The sequence below is a fragment of the Halichoerus grypus genome, chromosome 10 (assembly GCF_964656455.1).
Source record: "Halichoerus grypus chromosome 10, mHalGry1.hap1.1, whole genome shotgun sequence".
In the NCBI taxonomy this organism is placed as follows: Eukaryota; Metazoa; Chordata; class Mammalia; order Carnivora; family Phocidae; genus Halichoerus; species Halichoerus grypus.
The window spans coordinates 2180800-2208126 of record NC_135721.1 but is presented as its reverse complement, the minus strand read 5'-3'; the positions used below and the strand labels follow the sequence as shown (position 1 = coordinate 2208126).

General features: G+C 53.6%; 1 protein-coding gene across 3 annotated transcripts in view; it reads left to right on the top strand.

Moving 5' to 3' along the window:
• The window catches only part of EIPR1 (EARP complex and GARP complex interacting protein 1), a 136099-nt gene that overhangs the window by 10004 nt on the left and 98768 nt on the right, over positions 1–27327 (top strand). For all 3 annotated transcript variants that reach the window (XM_078055912.1, XM_078055910.1, XM_078055911.1), the window contains exons 2-3: positions 1514–1597; positions 11707–11839. In XM_078055912.1, coding sequence (XP_077912038.1) covers positions 1514–1597; positions 11707–11839 — 217 coding nt within the window. The remainder of the gene's footprint in view (positions 1–1513; positions 1598–11706; positions 11840–27327) is intronic.

Below are 27327 nucleotides of genomic sequence, written 5' to 3'. Positions count from 1 at the left end.
GGACACTGAAAAGGTCTTGTTGTTCACCCCAGTCGTGGAAACCAAATCAAAACCAGGCAGACTGAATGGTTAGGACGACTGCTCTACTGTTTCTCTAACCCCGTTTTATTTATTTTTTTTAGATTATTTATTTGCGAGAGAGAGAGAGAGAGAGAGCGCACACGAGTGGGGAAAGGGGCAGAGGGAGAGGGCAAACTCTAAAGCAGGACCCACTGAGAGCTATCAGTCACCCATAATCCCAGAACGTGCCCTCAGCTGAATGGAGCCATGTTGCCCTAAGTCACACCCCTCTCCAGGGACAGCCTGCTTCCAATGCCTGATCGATGGGGTTGGGGGCTGGGCAATAGATGGGCCTGGCCATGATGGCTCCACTCTGAGGGACCATCCCAGTTCTGGCCTCCCTGTGGGCACTGCAGTTCCTCTGTGTCCTCTGCACATTCCTGCTTCCTTGACACCTTCACTGCTGCTTCCTCCATGATGTCATTCCCAAGAGTGTTCCCAGCAAGTCTGTGCACAAAGCTTGATGATTTACAGCTTGCTTCCCAGAGAACCTGATCATCTGAATGCTCAGCAGGTCCCTTTCTGTTGTTTATTGTTTGGCTTTTGATCATATGATTTTGACTTGTTGTATGACTAGTTATTTTTGATTGAGTGTTTGACATTGTGAGAAAAACTGTAGAAACTTTGGAGGTCTTTGTCTTCCTCCAGAGGATTTACTGTTACTTCTGGCAGGTGGCTGGCCAGCCCAGGAGCATCATCCTGCTCAGTTCACTTAAAATCCAGTCATGGACTAAGGTGACCTGGAGCGTTAGTCTGTGCAGGTTGACCTTCTAGTTCACCTTCACTCCTGGCCTGTGCCCTATGGGATCCCAGCCCTGAGTGTTAGTGCTTTGCTGGCCCCTTCTCCGTGGTGGGCCCTGCACTCTGTGTTTGTACCCTCAGTCCATGAGCCTGTCAGAAGCATTCCTCAGTGTCAGCTGCTAGCCACACTTTCCAGACTGACAGATGCCTCCAGCCGAAAGGGGGCCAGAGGTCAGGCTTGCCTCTCTAAGCTTCCCTCCCTTTCCAAGATCTTGGCATTCCTTCATCGCTGTGGTAGCTCCTTAAAGGAGGCCTTGAAACAAATTCAGAGTATTTTGTTTAGTTTGTGCAGTTGTCCTCTGCCAGAGACTTGGTTTAAACCACCTGCTCTGCCATTGCTGGGAACCATTTTCTGCTGTACTGTTGAAAGATGATTTGTTCCACCAATCTATTTCTGTTGAAAATTATGGTTTTATTAAAAATAACATTTACATCTTTATTGCTTATTTTTCGTGCCCATATACGCATTTGAATGGAATTGTGGTGTCACAAAGTATACAAAAGATGGAGGCTTTGCATACACATTTCTAAGTTGCCTAGTGGGCACTTTGTACTAATTAATACTCCCGCAGCAGTAGAGGAGGTAACTGCCTTATTGTCTCTATTACATCTAACATCTTAAATGTGTGTGCATTTTCCTTCCCTCCTGCAGGCCCGTGCTCTAACACCTCAGACTGCAGAAACAGATGCCATTCGGTTTTTGGTTGGGACGCAGTCTCTTAAATATGATAATCAGGTAACTATTTTTGACAAATGTATATATGTTAATTACTAAGCCTATTCTTAGTTTTATAACCATTTTGCTCTTGATTTTTCAAACAACATTTGAGAAAATTAATGCCACACAAACAAAATAAAACTTTCACTGGGATTTAAATATCCAACTGTATGTAATAATTGAATTCAATAATTTAAACTTACTCTGTGTAGCATCACTGTCATAGTTTTAGTCTGTGGTTACGTAGGGTTTGCTGTGTAAGTGATTGATAAGCTATCCAGGGGATGTGGTCGGCACCACTGTTTCTGCTCGGGCTGGTGGATGACCACTGTAAGCGCTCACAGCATTCTTTCCAGCCGAGCCTGGATGAGGCCATAATCCCGTCGAGCTCCAGGCTTTCACTGCCACACACTCCGGGAGGGGCTGTTCTGGCCACTCTTGTAGAGAGAGTGTTGGCTACTCACAGACCAGCGCTCAGTTCGTGGCTGGATACAAACGTATGACCTTGACCGAATGGATTAACCTTACTGGACTTCATGTTCTTCATCACCAAGATAGCGATAAAGCCATCTGCTCTCTGTACGTCACAGGTGCTGAGGCTGTTGTGAGGATGTGTACTGTCTTGGATCCTGGGGGAAATGTGCAAAAGGGCATGTGCCCTGGAGCAGGGCCTCTGCCCAGTTACCACTGTCCCACGGGGGAGTGGGTTTAAGACAGCTGTGGAAGAGTCTGCTGCTGGGTGTGGTGTAGTGACATTGCCTCTCTCCTGTTACGAGAGACTTTAGATTGACAGTTTGGTGACCTATGTGTAGAGCTTTATAAATAAATGTTTATATTATTTAACCTTTACTTCCTATACCCAAAACATAGGAAAACCTTTATTTATTTATTTATTTATTTATTTATCTTTTAAAAGATTTTATTTATTTATTTGACAGAGAGAGACTCAGCTAGAGAGGGAACACAAGCAGGGGGAGCAGCAGAGGGAGAAGCAGGCTTCCCGCTGAGCAGGGAGCCCGACGCAGGGCTTGATCCCAGGACCCCGGGATCATGATCTGAGCCGAAGGCAGACGCCCAACTGACTGAGCCGCCCAGGCGCCCCTAGGAAGACCTTTCTATACAAGGAATAGTATTGTAATGGCACGAGTAATTGTGAAGCAGTTAGCAGCAATCACCTGCCAGTATCGGGTTGGATGGAGCTGCTGTCTATGGTGGCAGATTCACGACTGGACCCGGTTGAACCTGGTTCCTCATGGTGGAGTGCTTGTTACTGACTGCTCGTTAGGTTACAAACTTATCAGTGTCGTAATTTAAGAATCATTAGATGATTCAGTGAAATGTTAAAATTGTATATATTGTGTGATCCCAGTAGTGTTAAAAAAGCAGATAATTTTTCAATAGCTACAGACGTTGAGTCATTGGATGTATACGTGCAGCTGATAGATTATTACGTCAGTTATGCCTCGATTAGGACAGCAGAGGATAAAGTACAGACTTGAGTCTTACGTGCGGCAAAGACTAGGCGGAAACAGGCCACAAGGCCTCAAAATTTGAGCCACGGTTACCTTTGGGTGATGTGAGCATTTGTGAGGTAGATTGTTTTCCTAATTTTCACTTTTCTGAACGTGTGTGTCATTTTCCTTCTGGAAGAATGTCAGGTAAGAAGGATTTATTAAATGGTTTCCAGTGGGCATCTTGCGGGGAAGAGGAGCCTGTGCTCTGTGGGGGCTGCCGCGTGGGTCGGGGGGGCCGCCCGACGGGGTGCCTCATGGGGCTGCGGGTTGGGGGGTGCGCCCGCGCGGAGATGCTGTGGCGCAGGCCCCGCCCCGCGGGAGCGGCGCTGGGGGGGCGTCTGAAGGCGGACTCGTGGCTTCCGTGTGGGGCCGACCGCCGACCACGGAAGCCGTCACAGGGCAGGTGTCAGGGAGTCCCGCGGGGCCCTGTCTGCAGGTGTTGAAGCGCCTCACCTCATCCGCCTGCTTGTCAATTCCTCTCAGTCCTCAGGCTGTCCCATGGAACGTTTTGGTGGAGGTATCAGTTTTTAACTCTGAGATTAGGGAAGAAATTATTATGATGTCATGGGGGATGCTCAGTGAATTAAAGGCCAGATGAAGCAACGAGGGCATCCACAGGTCAGACTTAGTTGTGGCCCCAAGAGAGGAGCAGCCCCAGATGACCTGACGTGCTTTAATCCTCTTTAAATCCTGTTGGAGCAAGGTCTCTGCAGACTCCGTGGGGAGCACCGTGCAGGGAGTGGGGACTCCCCGGGTTGTGAGGTCAGCGTCCCGCAGCGCGCTGCCCATTACAGCTCTGTATGTCCCGTTGCATCAGTGTAGTTTCATGACACAGACAGTCCTGGTTTCCAGAATACAGCCATCCGTCCTTGGACCTAGTGAAATGAATGACTTTTGTCATTAAGAGTCAGTCTTAGAACCCAACTTTCCAGTAGGGCACAGACAAGGTAAATATTTAACTTAAATTTTATGGCATCAAGGATGTAGCTGTCTGGGAACCTTTCCTGAATGTCCAGTATATGACGGCTGCTTGGGTGCTGTGCTTACAGACCCCGGTGCCACCTGCTGTCCCCTTCCTTTCAGAGCTTTCTTGTCCCACCGCTGGGGAAGGCTGCAGCCATGGCCGAATCAAAGGGTGGGGGTGAGTCTGCTAGCCTCCTGGTTCCACGCCTCGCCTGCAGCGGCCTCTTGTGGGTGACTCCACATGATAGCTATCAAAGAGTCCCTGTTTCTGGGAAAGCGTGTGACGTCTTTGGGAGTCCGTGCACGCGTGCACTCATCCAACAAACGCGGATGTTGTGTGTGAGTGGTTTGTGCTCCGAGCTGCGCGCTCAGCGAGGTGGTGGGGCAGACGCGGGCCGCGGGCAGTCACGGTTCTGAGAGGCAGTGAGAGGGAGGGCCAGAGCCTGAGCTCGCGCCCCTGCACACCCACCCCGCGTGTTCCCCTCGCACCTGCCGAGCTCACACGTCCCGTGCACGTGCCTCTGCTGTGCGATGTGTGTTTCTCTCCTGTGTGGTGGGCCTGGCTCCCCTCCCACGCAGCACGTTCTCTCCCACGCGGGATGTGTGTGTGCAGGGGCTCGCGGCCAGCCAGGCGGCGCCCAGAGGATGCCCCCAGAGGGCACCCCCAGCATTCGCCATGCCCACTGCCCTCCAGAAGCAGTACGGTTGTTCCTCTGTTTCCCACCGATGTTATTATTATTAATTTTAAAGATTTATTTATTTGAGAGAGAGAGAGCCCGCATCGGGAGGGAGGGGCAGAGGGAGAGAGAGAATCTCCAGCAGACTCCCCGCTGAATATGGAGCCCATCGGGGACTCGATCCCACGGCCCTCAGATTGTGACCTGAGCCCGAGCCAAGAGTCGGAGGCTCATCCGACTGAGCCAGCCAGGCGTCCCGCCTGCCGATGTTCTCATTAGAACACGGTTATGGAGTGCATTTGTAAGTGGTGAAAACTGGCCCCCACACACCCCGAATCCTGCAGCCCCTCCCTGCTTGTTTGCTGACCGTGAGGGGGACCCGCGCTCCAGGGTCTTTGAGCGGCTGTGAGGATGGGGATTCCCGGCTCTGTGCCTCCACATTGAGCAGCAGGTCTGTGTAGGGTGCTGGCAGCCGTGCCCGCAGCACCCACTCGGGTGCGCGCTCCCCGCGGGCACAGCCAGGTGCTGGGACAGGCCAGGAAGGTGGGTCCTGTGCCCCTGCCCGTCGACTGCGGGTCAGAGAGGCACACATCTGCAGGATGGGGAAGCGGGGTGCCGCTCAGGGCCGGGTGGGGGCGATTCCCACACCTGCGACCTCAGTGGACAGGTGTTGTTGATCCCATTTCTAAGCAGGTAGGGGGTTGGTCCTAAGCAGTTGTGAGGTTTTTCACAGGTGATCGAGCTGGAATAGGGCAGAAACACAGCTGCTCTCCTCACCCCCCCCCCCCGCTTCCACCTGCAGCACGGGGTGGTTGGGGTCCGTGTCCTAAAGGCACCCTGCACGCTTCTCCGCAGACCCCCACACAGACGGTGCTAGTGATGGGAGCCTTCCCCACATCAGGCCGGGGTGCCCTGGCCTTGAGGCCCTGCTCCATGCCTCCCGCTGGCTGGCTGGCTGGCTGGTGAGGGTTAATGGCCCCTGGCTTCGCCTCAGGCCATCAGCTGCTGGGCAGTCATTAATTCCCTAGAAAGTGCCAGTCCCTGAACCAAGTCTAATTAATTCAGCTGTGCTATTTTCTGAAAATTTTTGGAGCTGTCACAGTTGCTGGCCTTTTTTTTTCTTTTTGTCAGATGAACCGCTTTACTTTCTGCCCTTAGTTTGCACAAGGCTCCGTGTTGGGAGCAGGATGAGTGTGTGGAGTCTTTCATCTTTCTGGGCTCCCCTTCATGGGTAGGTGGAGAAGGTGGGGTTCTTTCCGCGGGGGCTGTGTGCTCACTGGCTGTCCAGTGGGGGACTTTAGGCAGAGACTCAAAACAAGGGATTCCAGGTTGAAGGGGTTTACTTGCTTCTGCAGCGTGCTTTTCACCAAGAGTTCCTTTGCCTCTTGCGAACTTCCTGCTTCTTCTGTAGCTGGGGGACGAGTGCCAGGGTGACAGGGGACGCAGACCTGTCCTCTCCCAGCACGGTCAGTGAAAAGGCAGATCCCTGAAGGGAGTGACACACAGTGGCTTCTTCCCCTGGATCGATCTTTTCCTTTTTAACTTTTGTTTTTAATTTGTAAACTCCATTTTTCTGTATTTGTATTTTGATAACGGATAGCTTTGTTCATCAGCCCCGTTTGCCTGCAAGCTCTGTCATTGGCTACCCTGAGAATCGCCTGGGCCTTTGTTAGACATCGAGACTCTCAGCAGCCCCCGCCGCCCGAACTGAAACTGAAACCCCTTTCCTCCCTCACCCCTCCTTCCACTTCCCCCTCCCCACCCCCTATTCCAAGTATTGATTACACCTCAGAATTTCTTTTTAAAACATAGAATTCTACTTTATATCTTTTTAGTTGTTGGATTTATATCTAAAAGTGTGGCTGGGGGTATTCCAGTGACCTGTTTTGGTTCCAGCTTTTTCCCCAACCCTGCAGCAGATGCTCTGAAGGACCTCCATCCTGTCCATTGTTAAGGCCTGAGTGTTTATTTCCCCCCGGATTCATAGGTTGGAACCTAACCCCCCAGGTGATGGTAGGAGGGGGTACGGCCTTTGGAAGGTGCTTAGGTCATGACAGTGGAGCTGTTATGAATGGGATTGACCCACAGCGTCCTTACTCCTTCTGCCACGTGAGGACATGGGGAGAGGGTGGTTGTCTGATCCAGGAGGACAGCTCTCACCAGACCCGACCACGCTGTGGCACCCTGAGCTCGGACTTCCAGCCCCCAGCTCTGTGACAACTAAATTCCTCTCGTCTATAATCCACCCCGTCTGTGGTGTTTGTTACAGCCGCCCACGTGGACGGAGACGCTGCTTTGCCAAGGAAGGCCCTCACTGGGCACCAAGAGGGAGTGGAATACGGGTCTTCTTTGTTTTCTTTCTTTCTTCTGGCTGCCAAGCATAGTTTGGCTTCATGGACAAAGGATGGTCCTGTACTGGGGCTTATTTGCTTCCGGAAGGAGTATTAATACAGACAGGTAAATGGTAGCCGCGTGGGCATCATCAGCACTGGGAAACATATAGTATGCTTGATAATAACTTTCACTTAGCATTTCAAGTCTTAGCTGAAGGATCACGATATGTTTCAGGTAGAATAAAGAAATCCTAGGAATCCATTTTCCTAAGTATACTTATGTGGAAGGAAGAACCCGGAAAGAGTGAATGACTGGTTCAGGGTAAACCAGCTGGGAAGTGGCAGAATCAAATTGGATGCAGGTCCCCCGGTCCCGGATCACTGTGCATCCTGTGTGTCCCCCTGAAGCAAAAGGGACTGCAGCTGAAACAGAGCTTTCCAGTATTGACTTGAGCTAGGAGGAGAGCGCAATGGAGGTGTGAGACCGGAGAGAGGACTTGCTGTCTCCAGGTCTAGCCACCTGCTGTGCTGTGTTCTTCATAAGGAACTGCCGGGGGGGGGGCCTATTCACTTTTTGTGGTGGGCAGTGTGGCACGGGGTCTGCTGGCTCACGGGCCCCTGGCAGGAAGATGCACCCAAGGCCAAGCCACCGGATCCTTAACTTTCCCTAAGAAGGGAGCTTTTAATTTTTTATTTCTAATTTTATCCATATTTTTAATTTTTCTTTTTTTTTCATTTGGAAGAGTTTGTTAACATCTTTACGGGCTTCCTAATGAATTTTATGACTCTTACTCCTAACTTTTTATAGAGTCATCTGTGCCCTTAGCCCCACACTAGTAAATCCAACTTTAAAATATTTAATAATGGTAATTCAGAATATATGAGTTTGATCTTCATTATAAGCTGTTAAAACATTTTAAAAACTCAGATATGGCATGAAGAATTTATTTTTTTAAAAGATTTTATTTATTTGTCAGAGAGAGAGAGAGAGCACAAGCAAGGGGGAGGGGCAGTGGGAGAGGGAGAAGCAGGCTCCCCGCTGAGTGAGGAGCCCGATATGGGGCTCGATCCCAGGACCCTGGGATCATGACCTGAGCTGAAGGCAGATGCTTAACCATCTGAGCCATGCAGGTGTCCCTGGCATGAAGAATTTAAAGTAACGATTAAGCACTACCCAGACGACCACATGTCTGCCCGACCCTCTTAACCAATATTAATTGGTCTTTTTTTTTGTGCCCCTATAATCTTTTGCACTCACTAGTTGTAGTGTTTTCTTCGAATTGTTTTCATAACTGCCCTGTAACTGCATGTATGTATTCCACAGGATATTTCTTTGTACGTCTGTGTAAGCTGGGGAGCTGTTGGTGCCCTGAGAACAGACAGTTTGAGACACATTCTCCTTCTTTGTAGTCAGGAGCTGATTTTTGCTCACAGGCTGCAGTGCAAAGCCCAGGGGAGCACGGGGAGCCTCTTTGTGCCCCAGATGGCTTGGGGGTTCAGGGCACATGCTCTGGAATCCTGTTTCTAACTGCATGAGACATACTACGTCAACTCTTTAAGCCTGGGTTGCTCCACCTGTAGATTATGCCTAATGATTACATGTCTCTTTTAAGGATTAATGGAAATAATGTATGTCAAGTAGCATAGTGCCTGGCCCATTTTACGTGTTAGCCATTGTTACTCTGATCTCTTTGTTTATGGTGGTGATGTCTTACAGTGCTTTCTGAACATACCCAGATTAAAACATCTCATGAGGACATATACTGTGGGCCTGTCTAGGACCCACTGTAAATGAGGATATGTGGAAAAATCTCAGGACTGTCAAGCTTGAAGGTGAAGGTTAAGGGCTGCAGTAGCGTGAGAGCGTGTCAGATTAGGAGAGATGGACTTGGGGGGGGGGTCTTAGCTGTGTCCCTCCTTCCTGCTGTGTCCATGTACCTGCAAGTGCAGAAAGGAGCCTGGAGGAACTTTGGGTCAGGTGTTGGGGCCTGTGGACAGCATGTGTTTCATGTCCTCCCACGGGAGAAAAGGGTGTCCTGGCGAGGTGCTGAGAAGGAGGACCCTTCCCCAGATGAAAGTGACCTGGAGCAGGGGGAGAGGGGGCTAGGCCGGAGAGCCCAGCAGCCACAGGTCCCGGGCCAGGGGGAAGAGGTCGGTGTGCAGGGCACTGGGAGTCGGTGCAGGGGATGGGGGGCTTCCTTCCGGGGTGGGGGGATTCTGATGCCAGACCTCTGGTGCAGTCAGCTGTGGGGCTCCTAGCGCTTGAGTGCATTGCAGAGCGATAGGTTAGGGAACAGAAGAACAGTACATTTAAGTGCAGTCATTCATGTTTTCAGTCTTAATGGATTTCCAAATAAGCAGGAAATGTGTCAAATAATAAAGAAAAGAAGAAAGAAAAAAATTTCCTCTTTGCCCTAACAACACAAAAATTATTCCCGATTTTGTACATTGCCTTGTAGTCTGTGTTCACATGTGACTTTTATATAATTGCATGCCATTTTATATTCTGCTTGTAAAATTTAGTGCTTTCATAACATTTTTGGTATTTATAATTGCTCTTTATCATGATTTTTAAAAAGATTTTATTTGAGAGGGAGAGAGCATGTGTGCGGGTGTGTGTGCGCACACGAGGGTGTGGGGAGAGGGGCAGAGGGAGAAGGAGAAGCAGACTCCCCAATGAGTGTGGCGCCAGATGCGGGGCTGGATCCCATGACGCCGAGATCATGACCTGAGCTGAAACCAAGAGTCAGACATTTAACTGACTGAGCCACCCAGATGCCCCGTGTTTTTCATGATTTTTAGAACTATATAATGTTGCGTAATTTTTATGTTGTTCATTTATTCTCTGGGACAGGTTTTAAGAAATCCAGTTATTTCAATTTGAACATTTATATAGTTCCTATTTACATATTGTAATACATCTTTTTTTTTTTTTAAGATTTTATTTATTTATTTGACAGAGAGACACAGTGAGAGAGGGAACACAAGCAGGGGGAACGGGAGAGGGAGAAGCAGGCTTCCCACGGAGCAGGAACCCCGATGTGGGGCTTGATCCCAGGACCCTGGGATCATGACCTGAGCCGAAGGCAGACGCTTAACCGACTGAGCCACCCAGGCGTCCCCTGAAAGCAGTTTTAAAAATAAAAATAGCAGGAATGGTTTTTCATCTCTTCCCCCAGAGGAGAGGGGGAAGGCATGAGTGTGCCGGCTTCACCGTGGTTTTCCAGGCATGCCTGCATTTGGTTTCTTGTGATCCTCATCTTCAATGCGCACGTGGGAAACTGAGGCGCAGGGTCACACAGGCTTGTGGTGTCAGTGTGGGATTTGAATTCCGAGTCCAGAGCTACCCCTCATGGGGACTGGAGGTTATTTTTCCATCAAAACCGGGCATAGGAGGAAGCAGTAAAGACTAGAACAAGGCTCTCTGAACCAAGTGCTGAGTGTTGAGGCTTTTGGGTGTCATGGAAACATTTTTTAAAACAGCATTTAATGTTCTGATTGCAAAATAATGCATATTAATCACACACAAAATGTGAAAAATACAAGAAACCACAAAGAAGTAAAGGAAAATCTGCCACGATCCCACCGTCCGCGGATAACCATGTACCTCCTGGCTCTTTCCTGGTTTGGGCGTGCTTGCTTTTTACACAGACACCGCACACAGCCCTCACACAGCTCTGTTCGTTCTTTTCCCCTTAAATATATGTTATGGACTCTCTTCCCTGGCACTAAATAGTCCTTTATAGCATATTGAATGGCTCTGTAGTATTACGTTACAGTCAAATACTACAGTTTATTTGAACAATTCCCTATTGCCAGACATTAAGCTGACTTCTAATTTCTCATTGTGATAATCAATGCCGCAGTGAACATGCCAGGGTATAGATCTTCATGAAGATCCGTGAATATTTTCTTAGTATAAATTTATTTTTAAAACAAATGTTTTATTTTTCTCATTGACTTGGGTGCTGATAAAAGTGTGAATGTGAAAATCATTTTATTCCTGTGAAAAATTGTCCAGAAAAGCATGGCAGGAGCATATTTAATTTTTCGTGGCTAAAATATAATACTATTACATTTGTATATCGTGCAGTTGTAAGCACTGGCAGCTGTCGGACTCCTTTCTGGAAAGGTGTTTAAGATGTGTTCGTGTGGAATGCTTTCTCACCTCTTCCCACCTCTGTCACTGCCGGTGCACGAGCTGAGTTACGCCCCGGCTGGCCTGAGCACTGTGCGGGTGGCCCTGGTTCTGGCTGGGCAGGGGCTCCGTGTGTCGCACGGCCACAGGCCGCTTGCCGAGGCACTAGGCTCATTTGCACAACCCTTGACAGCCCTAGCCCTAAGGCCAGCCATGGCCTGCTGGGGCCACCTGAGGACAGAGCTTTGGCTGTCCTGTTTCTTTAGCACTGGATATAATGGGGGCAGTAAGCTTGCAAACTTAAAAATACTCTGTGGGGATTTCAGACCTGTCTTTTGAGAAGAACACAGGGAGGTGAACTCACAGAAGTGTACGCTGTTAGTGTGGTAACAATAACAGTTAAAGATGTTAAAGGTGCTTTTGGTTATTGTTTGTGATCACTGAGTTTAATTAAGGTACACGGGAAGTGAAGTCCTGATGTGCTCTTTTTTTGTATTTGTAGATCCACATCATAGATTTTGATGATGAAAATAACATTATAAATAAAAATGTCCTCCTCCATCAAGTGGGTGAGATCTGGCACATTAGTACCAGTCCTGCCGACAGAGGTGTGCTGGCCACGTGCTACAATAAACGTGAGTATTTGCAGGTGTTGATACGCACCTGCAAGATTGGTCTTCATTGTTAATGGACCAGTGTCCGACTTACAGGGGTGGGTGATGGGTCCAGGGCTGCACGGAGAAGTTGTGATGCTGCAGGCAGACGCTTGTCGCAGTTAATATGAGCCGCAGTCTGAGACCGGAGGCTGGAGTCACAGTTGTTCCAGGCACGTCGACCCCCTGGGGCAGGAGAGTGATGTGCTGGAGGGTCTCAAATGACAGATGCAGGGGTCCTCCTACATTAGTTCACTGTGCTCCTTGCGAGGGTAGCTGATTTGTGTATATGTGTGCAAGCATGTGTGTGCATGTGTATGTGTGTGGGGGGGTCCGTGCTCCTAATAAGCCTCTGCCCCATGTGCTCTTTGGCTCTGAAGTCTCTGGGGCCTTTGACGTTTGTGTCAACCTAGACGTCTGACGCCCAGCTGGCCATGCATCTTCCTCCATTCTCCTTTCTCTGTCGTTGTCCGTAAATTGTATTCAAATTCTGGCTTTGGGGAAAACCCCAGGTTCCATCTTTCTCTGCAAGCAGAATAAAGTCTGTTTTGTGCTGTGTAGTCTCTAAAGTGTCTCCTTCAGTATCAGCCTTCCCGGTTGCCTAATGGGCCTTCTGCAGCCTCTGCACACGGGTCCCACATTCAGTGTCCTCTCCCTTCCTGGCCCAGCCTCAGGATGCTAGTGTGTGTGGCTGTCTTCTGCTGTTGCCTCCCCGGGCGCGCCGCGGCTAGGAACCTGTGCTGGGATGCTCTGCTCCCCGGGGAGTCTCCCGAGGTGTCTTTCTATTTAATTTCACATCTACCTTTGTGGTTTTTTTTTTTTTTTAAGATTTTATTTATTTATTAGAGAGAGAGCAAACGAGGGTGGGGAGGGGCAGAGGCAGAGGGAGAAGCAGACGCCTTGCTGAGCAGGGAGCCTGATGCGGAACTCGATCCCGGGACCCTGAGATCATGACCTGATCTGATGAAAGGCAGATGCTTTACCAGCTGAGCCTCCCACGCGCCCCTACCTTTGTGTTTTTAGCACTTCATTTCTTTGGGGCAGCAAAGTTGTTTTCTGAAGGTTCTTTTGCCCCTGATTCCCTTATGTTCTGTATCTCCTATTCATTGCTTTGACTGGCACTACTGCACTTGCCGAGAACAGCCTCCCCGGGAGCCCGTTCGGGCTTTCTCTCCTCCCCCCATCGGCACCGTGTTGGGGGGCTTCTCGGGCAGAGGCCGCTGTGTCTTCCTTGTGCCTGTGTCTCGGACCAAGGTCATTACGTCCAGCCGATTGTGACAGAGGTGGCCCTGCCCCACGAAATCTTCCCAGAAGGTATTTGGGATGTAACAGACCTGACACTTACGCACCCGCCCCCGCGCCCCGGCACCCTTGCTGTTCGGGGTTGTGCGTCTCCTCCCTTCGGCAGCCCGATGCCGTTCCGTGTTGTGTGTAAGGCCAGCTGTCCCTGCACCTGCCTGTGGATCCACTGTCTCCCCACCACCCTGGTGTTTCTGCTACTGCGGCCTCCGCCCCTGGTGCACGGGAGCTTGAAAGTAGAGGTGCTCTCTTCTAGAAAAGTGACTTTCCGACTGTTCTGACCAATTTCCCTTTTGCTTAAGACCAGCTGACCTTAATTTTACCCTCCCAGGTACCTTTAGCTTTGCCGTAGAGCACGGCAGAATCGCAGGAGTGGCCTCCCACCACCTGTACTCCATCCTGTCAGTTAGAAGCAGGCCGTTGGTCTTGCCCGCACACTCATGGGAGCAGATTGCAGAGAGGTGTCACACTAGGAGTGGCCATCACGGGCCCCTGGTGTGTGAGCAGCGCCTGCTGCCCCAGGGGCCCCAGCCCTCATCTGTGCAGAGCACAGTTGTCGTCTCCAGGTACCTGGCCACCGTGGCACCAGCTCGGGGTGCCGGCACCAGCCTTGGTCAGCTGCAGGTGTGCGCCTGGCTTCTGGGTATAATCTGGCCTTCGGGTCAGGGCCCGTGGCGCATTCCTCTCCGTCTGCTGACCCGTGAAGGCTGTGAAGCACCTGCCCGTCCCGCAGGGCTGGGACAGGTGTGGGGTAACAGCTGGTGACATACGTTCACACGGGGGAATGGGAGGTCAAAGGAGCCGTGACCGTTCCTAAAGGCACACGCTGCTGGAGGGCTTGGAGTGGGCTTCGGCCTGGTGCCCCGGATCCGTCTCTGCCCTGCAGGCTCTTGGCCCTGCCCTCCGGCCCTCTGTCCTTCTTAGAGCGGCCGGGCACCACCCCCTGCAGGCACGTGGGGGCTGCGTAGCCCTCTGCGTCTGGTCCAGGCTGGCAGGGTCTCGTGAAGCGGGGTCCGCAGTTCATAGACGAAGCCGGACTCACAGGTCTTCCTGAAATGGTCTCTTGTCCGCCTTGGTTCCTGCTGGGGAGGCAGAAGGCCCTCACCGCCTGCGTCCACCCTCTGACTGACCCTCTAGCCTCCCGGACGGACCCTTCCTGTTACTGCACTCTGGCCTGTTGATCCTCCTGAGGTGTGAGCAAACGTTGAGTGGCCCCCCCGAGCCCTTGCCCCTGGAGTGCTTTCCCGACAGCGGAGTCTCTGAGTTTTAGCAGCTGTTGCCTGCTGGGGACACTGGGCACCTCAGAGCCACTGGGTGCGGGTTCCTCTGTGCTCACTGTGGCCTCCCTCGGTTCTTTCTCTCACCTTCTACCATCAGTAGCCAGACCCAGGCCAGGCCGCCTTGCTTTCTGCCCGGGGCTGTCTGCACACAGCCCACTGCCTCGCTTTCGTAGCCCTCTGCCACCTCCTAACAGGGACCCTCCCTCCTATTTCCAGAACATTCCCGTCCGTCTGAGCCTTCTCAGGCATCCTCCTCTGTGTGCCCCTGTCTTCTGACAGGCTGCTCAGGGCAGTCTGTCCTGCTGCTCCAGGTTCCCACAGCCAGCGCCCACTGCCTCGGACCAAAGCCCCCCTTGGCGCCGGGCTCACTGCGTGGGAAGGTGCCACGAACACGGCACTTCGTCCTCCCCCACAGTCCCCGTGGTCGCGAGGCCACACGGCCTAGCAGGATCCTGGCAGCGCTGGGTCCCGGGCGTAGGTGGGAGCTTGCTGGCTGTCAGCTGGGCGCTGTGCTCGGCTCCTGGGGGCTGTGAGCGGCGTGGGCCGAAGCCACCGGTGAGCGGTGGTCTCGCCCTGGTTGTCCACAGGCTTGGGCGGAGCGCTTTGTCAGGCCAGCCTGCGTCACGGTTTCCCGTCAGGGTCTCCAGAAGCCTGCCGCTCACCCTGCCACCGGTCTTTGATGGCGGCCAGCCCTTCTGTGACGGGCTTGTCTCGTGTGTCATCTTCTCCAAGAACAAAGACAGTTGTGTCATGGCGTTCATGGCGAAGTCCTAGGAGCTCAGCTTTTCCCTGTCACAGGCAGGACACTGCCACCGTGTCTCTGGCACGGAGAGATGCCGGGAGCGCGCTCTGCCTCCCTGCGTCAGGAGGGAGCTGCCCAGCCGCCTCAGTGCGCGGCTCCCGCTCCCCGCACCCCCACGCCCCCCTCGCCCCCTTGCCCCCTCACCCCCACGCCCCCTCGCCCCCCACATCCCCCTCGCCCCCCTCGGCCCCCGCCGTCTCCCGCCGCCCCCCGCACCGCCTCGCCCCTGCGCCCCCCCGCCCCCTTGCCCCCCTCGCCCCCATGCCCCCTCGCCCCCCGCGCCCCCTCGCCCTCCACGCCCCCCTCACTCCCACTCCCCCCTTGCCCCCTGCATCCCCCTCGCCCCCTCGCCCCCATGCCCCCTCGGCCCCCTCGCTCCCACACCCCCCACGCCCCCTTGCCCCCGCGTCCCCCTCGCTCCCACTCCCCCCTCGCCCCCCTCGCCCCCCACGCCCCCCCTCGCCCTCCGGAGCTCTTCCTGGGTCACATCTGATCCGCACCAGGTCATCTGTGCGAATCACGCTCCTGGGAGTAGGGCCCAGACTGCTCCGGTCCAGACCCCTCGGGAAGAGCTTGGAGTAAGGGTTTGTGCTCGCCGTGCAGACGTCCTTCACTCAGAAGGCTGCGGGGCGACTGCACATGTTTGCTCACGGACACTTGGGGTCCGTGCTTTGCACTGAGCTCCCTGCGACGTTACCGTGGGGCTTAGGCATCACCATTGTTACGGCGGGTCTTTCCCAGGACCAGAAGTGCACCTTGCCCTTTATCTTCCAGCGGTGTTTATGTCGAATCGTGTTTTCCACCTCTTCGTGCCTGGGCTGGCTGAGGGCCGCGTGGGGCTGTTAGCACGTACTCCCCGTCGCGTTCGTCCGGCTCGTGTTTGTGAGCGCCGCGCGGACACACCTGTGCTCTGCTGCCGTGCTGCACCTCACGCGCGTGTCCCCGCTCTGCTGCGGTCTGCACTTCCGTTTCCATTGATGTGCATGATGGTTTGGACAGTGGTAGCCTCCTGCAGTCGAGAGCCGTGTGTCTCACACCCCGAGTCGTGCCCCCAGCAGAGGGGTCTGCCAGGGGCAGCGGGTGGGAAGGAGGGCCGGTGGGTAGAGGTGGAGCAGGTCCCAGCGCCGACCTCCCGGAACCTCTAGGGGGGCATGCGTCTCGCAGGGAATTGTCTTCGCTTAAGGCTGTTCTCCGTGTCCCCCTTCACATGTGTCCTGACACTCTGCTCTGTGGATCTTATTGGGGGACAGGAGGAGGGAACCATGGAGAAGTGGGCTTCTGCACCAAGCCGGGACGTGGAATCCACTTTGAGTGGTGTCCTCTTCTTGAGAAATCTTGGAATTCATGTTTGGTGTGAACAACTGTGTCTAAATTATATCTGTATATTGCAGCATGCAAAAGAATCTCTAGAGCTTGGTGGAAGTCTGCACTGTGGTAGAACTCTTGTGCCTACACACACACACACACACACACACACACACACACACACACACACCATGGGACATCACGATGGCCTTGTAAATAAATGTGGAGATTAGATTAACTTACAACTCATTTTTTTTTAAGATTGATTTATTTATTTGAGAGAGAGCATGCACATGTGTGTGCGTGTGCAGGGCGGTGGAGGGGCAGAGGGAGAGGGAAAAGCAGACTCCCTGCTGAGCACAGAGCCCGATGTGGGGCTTGATCCCACGACCCTGACGTCATGACCTGAGCTGAAACCGAGAGTTGGACGCTCAGCCACCCAGGCACCCCAACTCACAACTCATTTTTAAAACTGCAAATGAGAAGAGCTCCCTCTGTAGCTTTTATTGTTCTAGTCAGGAGGCATGGTGAACAGCAGGACTGGGTTCCCCTCGTACAGTGGAAGCAGCTCCCGTGTGCGGGCAGGAGCTTCTTGTGAATCGGCAGTAGGTTAACGTAACCTAAAGGTGCAGACTCTCTTTCCGACAGACTCAGGTGCGTGTGCGCCAGCTCACATCTGTCATGCAAGGCGCAGGTGACAGATGCAGATCGTCCCAGTCTATGGATAGGGATCTGTGGCTGCTAGGGATGTCATTTTCGCCGTCACCTGAGATGATTATGAGAGCCTCCGAGTCTGGGTGGTGGGGGCAGAGTTGTGCGGACAGTGGACTCTCCCGGAACTTTTTCTGCATGGGTGAAGATTAAAAAAACCAAACAAACCAGACTCTAGCTTTTCTTTCTGATAATTTTACAAGACAAATGCATCTCCACAGAAGCCAAGTGAGGGCATGTGGGAGGGCGGAGGCTGTTTCGGCTGTGCTCCGGGGCCCGGCACGGCCGGGCGTCTGCAGAGCAGCTGAGCACGTGGCTGGCTGGGTGTGGGATGCAGTGGTGACCAGCGAGGGGTCCTCCCCACGATGCCCTGACGCTGCCCCGGGAGGCCATGCCGCTGGTCTGGCAACGTGGCCGTCACGCGGGGACGTCGGGCGTCTTTCCTCACAGCGCTTCCTGCCTGCGCGCCTGCCGGTGTGCAGCCCCCCTCCCTCCGCACCTGGCGCCCCTCCACCAGGTGCTTCTGGCGGGGCATCGGCCCTCGTGTGCTTCCTGATGCCTGTATTCAGGCCCCTGTGCTCACGCAGGTGTTCTGAGAAAAAGTATGTGCTTCAGATAAACTCAGTAGGTAGGCTGTTTTGAAACATTGTGACTTTGCCACTTTGATTTCCTTTTTTTCCCACTGAGTGTGTGTCTGTTTTTGTGTGTTTGCTTACACCATTGTGTCTGTTGTGTGTGTCTGCGTGTGCATGTCTGTCATGTCTGTCGTGTGCACCTGCGTGTGCGTCTGCATGTGTGTGTGGGGGGGTCGCTGACTGCTCCCTTTTGGCCCCTTCTTGGGCAGCAGGGGGCACCAGTGTCCTCCTCTGTGCCCTCCTCCTCACTCTGGTCCTTCCCACCACCCTCCCCTCCTGGGTCCTGGTTGGCTGCGTCCTAGCCTGATGCCGTTTTTAAAAGCTTTCTTGCATTTCTCAGATATTTTTCTAAATACCGTCACAGCCATGAAGAGCTTGCTTGCAAAGCACACGGGCAGCATACACCGATCGCTTGGGTTCGTCGGTGGTGTCTCACTCAGGTGCCCCTGGTGGATGGGTGTTCCTGCCCTGGCAGGTATGGAGCTCAGTTCCCTGACCCCTGCGCCCCAGGCTGCCAGAGAGAACTCAAGGCCCTCGAGGCCCTTGGATGCAGCAGGGAGCACGCCGGTCTGCAGGAGAGTTTGATCTTTGGTTGTGTTTCCAGCTCTGTTTATGTGGGACCTAGATCAGGGCAGTATTCAAATGTGTTACTAGTCAATGTTGCTAACATTGCTTCTGGTAAAAAATAACGACTTGTGCCTGGCCACTGCGTCTGGTGGAGGAGTCTGGCTGTGTAACCCCCTGAAGGGCCCTTCTTTGGGCCTCCCTGCAGGTGGTGGTTTTTGCAGCTGGTCCTGTCCCTTGTGGGACCCAGTCGATGTGGTAGTTGGCACCTGTGAGTCATGCGGCTTCTAAACCGAGAGCCTCAGGATTGGTCTGCTGAGAGTCAGGGGCCCCACACCCATGCTGACCCCATGCTGGCCTCGGGAGGACACAGGACGTGGTGGCTGGCAGCCACGTGGGCCCCTGCTGGAGTCTGGCCTGAGGCTGGGGTCCAGGGGCCTGACTGCAGTGAACCTGAGCCATCTCCTGGCCTTCCCCACAAGAGTCTGATGGAGATTCTTTCCAGGCCCAGGGGATGTAAGAGGCCCTCATAAATGAGAGCAGGGAGAGGTCACGCAGTGCTTTGGAGAGCAGTAGTTCCTGTAGAATGACAGAGAAGGTCTGCACTCAGACTGTCTGCAGCATGAATGAGTGCATGGACAGACTGCGTGGGGTATGAGGGTCACCGTGGGCAAGCAAGACTTAATGCGTTAGCGAGAGTTGCTGCCTGCCTGCTCCGAGCTTTGGTTATAATCCAAGGAAGGAATTCTTGAGAGGTTTCGGACAGCTGGGTGAAGATGTTGGATCAATATGTTTGTGGCCTGGAATTCCAGCCTGGAGAATATTTGAAATACTCAAAGACTCAGTGTAAACACTTTGAAATGATGTTTCTGTTTTGGGTGGGCTGCACATTACAGAGGTGGTGAAGCTGGAAATGGCCCTGAGAGCAGTGATTCAAGATGCTTATCTGTGTCCGGTCCCCATGTCACCATGTGTCACCAGCAAGCTGCTTAATTTTCTCCATTTTCTCATCTATAAAATGCGAAAAGTTACGCCTACCTCAACTACACAGAGCTGCTGGAATTCACAGGAAGACCATATGCACGAACTGCCTTGAGAATCGTATTTGTGATTATGTTTACATTACGTCATTTCTTCACATTGTTCTGTCGTCATTGTTTTAGCCCTGGTGCTGTTAATCTAATTTTCTTACATGTTTATGCCCGACCCCAGATCTGGGGAGAGTGTTCAGGCTAACACTTCTTGTGTTTTAATACTTGGCACTTTCTCTGCGCTGAGCACTGCTCTGAGCTCTTTACCGGATGGTTTCTAACCCCCAGCAAGAGGCACATTCTGTCCCTATCTCCATGTCCCAGATGAGAAAACAGGCTTAAACAGGTCCCCTGATTGACTGTGGTAGACGAGGGGTGGATGCCGCCACCCAGAGGCTGTACTCTGAACGCCTGCGGACTTGCCACTGTAGATCCCAGGCCCTCACACCACAGCTGTCCTGCCTGGAGGGACGGACTTAAGCATACTCATCATGGAGAGAAAGTGCTTTTGGTCAGAGACCCATTTCACAAAGGCCTGAGTGCCGTGAGCCTCGCTCACTGTCATGATCAGAGGACCAGTGCGCTGAGGCTCGAAGGAGAGAATGCAGCCCAAGGACAATGCTGGGCATGGTGCTTGAGGTGAAACAGGGAAGCGCCCAGGTGCCCCGCAGACGTTGGCTTTGCCATGGGCTTCCTGAGAAGCTGGGGCCTTTGGGGTCCTTTCCCACCCTTGAGTCTGACGTGCTTCCTGCATCACCTCTGGGTGCCCCACCAGAGAGTGCTCAGAGACCTGACCCCATGCCCCACTGGGCTGACCTGGCAGCGTTTCTTAGCCTGAGCACTTTCTGTTCCGGGCTTCCCGGCATGTCCGTATGGGATCCTTGCAGTGTGAATGGATTGTGTCCTTCCAAAAGATTATTTGTGGTCTTCAGTGGCCAGGGTTTTTTTTTAATTTAAACATAGAAAGGAACCGTGGTGTAATTTAGCTTATCTGCCAGTTTCTGAATTCCCAGAAAGAGCCAGAGGTTATGCGGGATTTATTGTTCCCATGTGTTAATGATGTTTGCCACTTTTAATTTACAGATTTGGTGTGGCAACACGGAGAACTTGTGTTTAAACTAGTGAAAATCATCATGGCCAAGCTGTCCCTTTGTCATCAGCAGCTGCTACAGTAATGGTAGCTGGGATGTGGGTCGCTTCCTGGGTGTTACTTCTTTTGGGCCCTGGATTCTGGTTCCAGGTGGTACCCCTCACTGTTCCAGACAGCCTGTCTTTTAAGTTGGAGTTCAATGCACAATAGGGCTGTTTAGATCCTCCTAGTTCATCCTGAGGTCACAGATCAATTCAGTATGAGTTTCCAGCTTTAGACATTTGTTCGCCTTCCACATTTTAAAATTATTGTGATTGATTGATTGATTGACTTTCTCTAGTGCTTCAGACATAGATAGCACTGAAAGTTGAGGACAGAGAGATGAGAGACCGGGTACCAGGAAGGAGAACCATGTCCCACAGGGCAGATGCAGAGACAGTGTTGACAGAAGCCTATTCAGTTAGCGCAGCTTCAAAACTGAGTCCAGATCCTTCCCACGTGTGCCCAGCCCGACCTCTGTGCCAGTCCGGAGCCCAAGGCAGCATGGAGAGCAGTGTGTGGGGGGGTGAGGAATCCCAGCCCGGGCCTCGCCCTGCGTGGACTGCTCTGCGGTCGGGTCTTTGGACTTCTGCTCCTTGGGATATGGATACTCTGATAACTGCCTGTGAGAACACTTACTTTTTAAGAGGAGCCAGTATCCTTTGGGCTCGTATGAGGACTCTACGGAATATGACCCAAGTGACTCAGTGGGGCTTGGTTGAGATTCTCACCCCGGGAAGTAAATTGAGAGTGGCTTCTGTTCCTTGTGTTCCCGGGAGCCCATCACCTTTGGCGGGAACCTGGCAGGTGATGTTCTGAGCCTGCCTGGCTCAAGGTCTGTCACCTTTCACGTTGCATGGAATGAGGGGCTGCACTGGACAATTCTTGGGGCTCCCCAGAGCTTCCAGCCTGGGGCTTTCTGGTAACAGTGGACCAGAATACCGTGGTTTCTGTTTAAAGCTGCAATTTCCCATTTATCTCTGCATCAAATTAGAAAATTGCGTTTTTGAGTTTAAGTGGTTCTTTTATGAAAATAAGCTAAGGGAGGAAGTAGGGTTTCCTTGGAAAAGAATTCTTTTAAGGCCTCTCTGTGTGAGACCATAATTCTGAGATAAATGGCTGAGACTCCTCTGAGGACGGGGCACATGAGAGGCGGGGGAAGAATCACAGCCACCGGGATCATCGGCAGGCGGTGTGCCAGCTGAAGAGCGGAGCCAGGGAGGCGCCGTGTTCCACAAATCCTGTCATTTCTGAAGCACACTGGCTGTCTGTCTCTGGTGAAAACTGACTTTGTATCCTCTGCACAGATAGGGAGAGATGGAACACTTCCTTTTTCTCGCGGTACAGGTGCTCAGTTAGGACAGGTGAGAATTAGGTCTTTTCATGATCCCGGTGCCGAGAAACAGAAAAGAAAGAAGCGGGAGAGTTGTCACAAGAGAGCTGTCCCTGTGGAGTGCCTCCAGGGAGCCGGTCGGGGCCGGGGAGGCGCGCGGGGTGGCTCTGTTGTTCTGACAGCGGGCTTCGGGCAGAGCCCCCTCTTCCACTCAGGTGTTTTACGAGGAAGCACCCTGACGGTGCCAGGGCCTGCCTTTCATTTTCACGCCGTACCAAGTAAAGTGTGTTTTGAAATGAAAATGTTCTGTGTTCTGTTTTAACCCTTAAACGTTTGGCAGGCTCCTATTTTTCTGTGACTAACAAGAATAGACTCGATGGACCTTTCTTTGCTGGAATAGCCATGTGCTAACCAGCGTGTTAGCTAAGGATGATTTCATTCTGGAGGCGGAAGCCCAGATGGGCCTGCAGTTGAGTGTGTGTGCTGTGTGTGTGGGTGTGCATTCCCTGTGCGTGCTGTGTGCATTGAGGGTATCTGCTCTGTGTGTGCTGTGCGGGTGGAGTGTGCTGTGTGAGGAGTTGTGCGTGAATGTATGTTGAGGGTGCGTGGTTTGTGTATGTGCTGAATGTGTGTCGGGGTATGTGGAGTGTGTGTGCTCTGTGTGTGCAGTGTGTGGAGACTGAGGGAGAATGTGAGGAGTGTGTGCTGTGTGTGCGGAGTGCGGTGAGTGTGAGGAGTGTGTGTGCTGTGCACGTGGAGTGCGTGCAGTGTGTAGTGTGTGCTGTGTGTGTGGAGTGCGAGCAGAGCATGTAGTGTGTGTGCTGTGTGTGTGGAGTGCGAGCAGAGCATGTAGTGTGTGTGCTGTGTGTGTGGAGTGCGTGCAGTGTGTAGTGTGTGTGCTGTGCGTGTGGAGTGCGTGCAGAGCGTGTAGTGTGTGCTGTGCGTGTGGAGTGCGTGTAGTGTGTAGTGTGTGTGCTGTGCGTGTGGAGTGCGTGCAGTGTGTAGTGTGTGTGCTGTGCGTGTGGAGTGCGTGTAGTGTGTAGTGTGTGCTGTGCGTGTGGAGTGCGTGCAGTGTGTAGTGTGTGTGCTGTGGGTGTGGAGTGCGTGCAGTGTGTAGTGTGTGTGCTGTGCGTGTGGAGTGCGTGCGGAGCGTGTAGTGTGTGCTGTGCGTGTGGAGTGCGTGTAGTGTGTAGTGTGTGTGCTGTGCGTGTGGAGTGCGAGCAGAGCGTGTAGTGTGTGTGCTGTGTGTGTGGAGTGCGTGCGGAGCGTGTGGTGTGTGTGCTGTGTGTAGTGTGTGTGCTGTGCATGTGGAGTGCGAGCAGAGCATGTAGTGTGTGTGCTGTGCGTGTGGAGTGCGTGCAGTGTGTAGTGTGTGTGCTGTGCGTGTGGAGTGCGTGCGGAGCGTGTAGTGTGTGTGCTGTGCATGTGGAGTGCGTGCAGTGTGTAGTGTGTGTGCTGTGCGTGTGGAGTGCGTGCGGAGCGTGTAGTGTGTGCTGTGCGTGTGGAGTGCGTGTAGTGTGTAGTGTGTGTGCTGTGCGTGTGGAGTGCGAGCAGAGCGTGTAGTGTGTGTGCTGTGTGTGTGGAGTGCGTGCGGAGCGTGTAGTGTGTGCTGTGCGTGTGGAGTGCGTGCAGTGTGTAGTGTGTGTGCTGTGCGTGTGGAGTGCGTGCAGTGTGTAGTGTGTGTGCTGTGCGTGTGGAGTGCGTGCAGAGCGTGTAGTGTGTGCTGTGCGTGTGGAGTGCGTGTAGTGTGTAGTGTGTGTGCTGTGCGTGTGGAGTGCGAGCAGAGCGTGTAGTGTGTGTGCTGTGTGTGTGGAGTGCGTGCAGTGTGTAGTGTGTGTGCTGTGCGTGTGGAGTGCGTGCGGAGCGTGTAGTGTGTGTGCTGTGCATGTGGAGTGCGTGTAGTGTGTAGTGTGTGTGCTGTGCGTGTGGAGTGTGTGCGGAGCGTGTAGTGTGTGTGCTGTGCGTGTGGAGTGCGTGCAGTGTGTAGTGTGTGTGCTGTGCGTGTGGAGTGCGTGCAGTGTGTAGTGTGTGTGCTGTGCGTGTGGAGTGCGTGCGGAGCGTGTAGTGTGTGCTGTGCGTGTGGAGTGCGTGTAGTGTGTAGTGTGTGTGCTGTGCGTGTGGAGTGTGTGTAGTGTGTAGTGTGTGTGCTGTGCGTGTGGAGTGCGAGCAGAGCGTGTAGTGTGTGTGCTGTGTGTGTGGAGTGCGTGCAGTGTGTAGTGTGTGTGCTGTGCGTGTGGAGTGCGAGCAGAGCGTGTAGTGTGTGTGCTGTGTGTGTGGAGTGCGTGCAGTGTGTAGTGTGTGTGCTGTGCGTGTGGAGTGCGTGTAGTGTGTAGTGTGTGTGCTGTGCGTGTGGAGTGCGTGCAGTGTGTAGTGTGTGTGCTGTGCGTGTGGAGTGCGTGCAGTGTGTAGTGTGTGTGCTGTGCGTGTGGAGTGCGTGCGGAGCATGTAGTGTGTGCTGTGCGTGTGGAGTGCGTGCGGAGCGTGTAGTGTGTGTGCTGTGCGTGTGGAGTGCGTGCAGTGTGTAATGTGTGTGCTGTGTGTGTGGAGTGCGTGCAGAGCGTAGTGTGTGTGCTGCGTGTGTGGAGTGCGTGCGGAGCATGTAGTGTGTGTGCTGCGCGTGTGGAGTGCGTGTAGTGTGTAGTGTGTGTGCTGTGCGTGTGGAGTGCGTGCGGAGCATGTAGTGTGTGCTGTGCGTGTGGAGTGCGTGCGGAGCGTGTAGTGTGTGTGCTGCGTGTGTGGAGTGCGTGCGGAGCATGGAGTGTGTGTGCTGTGCGTGTGGAGTGCGTGCAGTGTGTAGTGTGTGTGCTGCGCGTGTGGAGTGCATGCGGAGCATGTAGTGTGTGCTGTGCGTGTGGAGTGCGTGCGGAGCGTGTAGTGTGTGCTGTGCATGTGGAGTGCGTGCGGAGCGTGTAGTGTGTGCTGTGTGTGTGGAGTGCGTGCAGTGTGTAGTGTGTGTGTTGTGCGTGTGTAGTGCGTGCGGAGCGTGTAGTGTGTGCTGTGTGTGTGGAGTGCGTGCAGTGTGTAGTGTGTGCTGTGCATGTGGAGTGCGTGCGGAGCGTGTAGTGTGTGCTGTGTGTGTGGAGTGCGTGCAGTGTGTAGTGTGTGTGTTGTGCGTGTGTAGTGCGTGCGGAGCGTGTAGTGTGTGCTGTGTGTGTGGAGTGCGTGCAGTGTGTAGTGTGTGTGCTGTGCGTGTGGAGTGCGTGCGGAGCGTGTGGTGTGTGCTGTGCGTGTGGAGTGCGTGTAGTGTGTAGTGTGTGTGCTGCGTGTGTGGAGTGCGTGCGGAGCATGTAGTGTGTGTTGTGCATGTGGAGTGCGTGCGGAGCGTGTAGTGTGTGTGCTGTGCGTGTGGAGTGCGTGCGGAGCGTGTAGTGTGTGTGCTGCGTGTGTGGAGTGCGTGCGGAGCATGTAGTGTGTGTGCTGTGCGTGTGGAGTGCGTGCAGTGTGTAGTGTGTGTGCTGTGCGTGTGGAGTGCGTGCAGTGTGTAGTGTGTGTGCTACGTGTGTGGAGTGCGTGCGGAGCATGTAGTGTGTGTGCTGTGCGTGTGGAGTGCGTGCAGTGTGTAGTGTGTGTGCTGTGCGTGTGGAGTGCATGCGGAGCATGTAGTGTGTGCTGTGCATGTGGAGTGCGTGCGGAGCGTGTACTGTGTGTGCTGTGCATGTGGACTGCGTGCGGAGCATGGAGTGTGTGTGCTGTGCGTGTGGAGTGCGTGCGGAGCGTGGAGTGTGTGTGCTGTGCGTGTGGAGTGCGTGCAGTGTGTAGTGTGTGTGCTGTGCGTGTGGAGTGCGTGCAGTGTGTAGTGTGTGTGCTGTGTGTGTGGAGTGCGTGCGGAGCGTGGAGTGTGTGTGCTGTGCGTGTGGAGTGCGTGCGGAGCATGGAGTGTGTGTGCTGTGTGTGTGGAGTGCGTGCAGTGTGTAGTGTGTGTGTTGTGCGTGTGGAGTGCGTGCGGAGCGTGGAGTGTGTGTGCTGTGCGTGTGGAGTGCGTGCGGAGCGTGGAGTGTGTGTGCTGTGCGTGTGGAGTGCGTGCAGTGTGTAGTGTGTGTGCTGTGTGTGTGGAGTGCGTGCAGTGTGTAGTGTGTGTGCTGTGCGTGTGGAGTGCGAGCAGAGCATGTAGTGTGTGTGCTGTGCGTGTGGACTGCGTGCAGTGAGTAGTGTGTGTGCTGTGCGTGTGGAGTGCGAGCAGAGCATGTAGTGTGTGTGCTGTGTGTGTGGAGTGCGTGCAGTGTGTAGTGTGTGTGCTGTGCGTGTGGAGTGCGTGCGGAGCGTGTAGTGTGTGTGCTGTGCATGTGGAGTGCGTGTAGTGTGTAGTGTGTGTGCTGTGCGTGTGGAGTGCGTGCGGAGCGTGTAGTGTGTGTGCTGTGCGTGTGGAGTGCGTGCCGTGTGTAGTGTGTGTGCTGTGCGTGTGGAGTGCGTGCGGAGCGTGTAGTGTGTGCTGTGCGTGTGGAGTGTGTGTAGTGTGTAGTGTGTGTGCTGTGCGTGTGGAGTGTGTGTAGTGTGTAGTGTGTGTGCTGTGCGTGTGGAGTGCGTGCAGTGTGTAGTGTGTGTGCTGTGCGTGTGGAGTGCGTGCAGTGTGTAGTGTGTGTGCTGTGCGTGTGGAGTGCGAGCAGAGTGTGTAGTGTGTGTGCTGTGTGTGTGGAGTGCGTGCAGTGTGTAGTGTGTGTGCTGTGCGTGTGGAGTGCGAGCAGAGCGTTTAGTGTGTGTGCTGTGTGTGTGGAGTGCGTGCAGTGTGTAGTGTGTGTGCTGTGCGTGTGGAGTGCGTGTAGTGTGTAGTGTGTGTGCTGTGCGTGTGGAGTGCGTGCAGTATGTAGTGTGTGTGCTGTGCGTGTGGAGTGCGTGCAGTGTGTAGTGTGTGTGCTGTGCGTGTGGAGTGCGTGCAGTGTGTAGTGTGTGTGCTGTGCGTGTTGAGTGCGTGCGGAGCATGTAGTGTGTGCTGTGCGTGTGGAGTGCGTGCGGAGCGTGGAGTGTGTGTGCTGTGCGTGTGGAGTGCGTGCAGTGTGTAGTGTGTGTGCTGCGTGTGTGGAGTGCGTGCAGAGCGTGTAGTGTGTGTGCTGCGCGTGTGGAGTGCGTGTAGTGTGTAGTGTGTGTGCTGTGCGTGTGGAGTGCGTGCGGAGCATGTAGTGTGTGCTGTGCATGTGGAGTGCGTGCGGAGCGTGTAGTGTGTGTGCTGCGTGTGTGGAGTGCGTGCGGAGCATGTAGTGTGTGTGCTGTGCGTGTGGAGTGCGTGCAGTGTGTAGTGTGTGTGCTGTGCGTGTGGAGTGCGTGCAGTGTGTAGTGTGTGTGCTGTGCGTGTGGAGTGCATGCGGAGCATGTAGTGTGTGCTGTGCGTGTGGAGTGCGTGCGGAGCATGTAGTGTGTGTGCTGTGCATGTGGACTGCGTGCGGAGC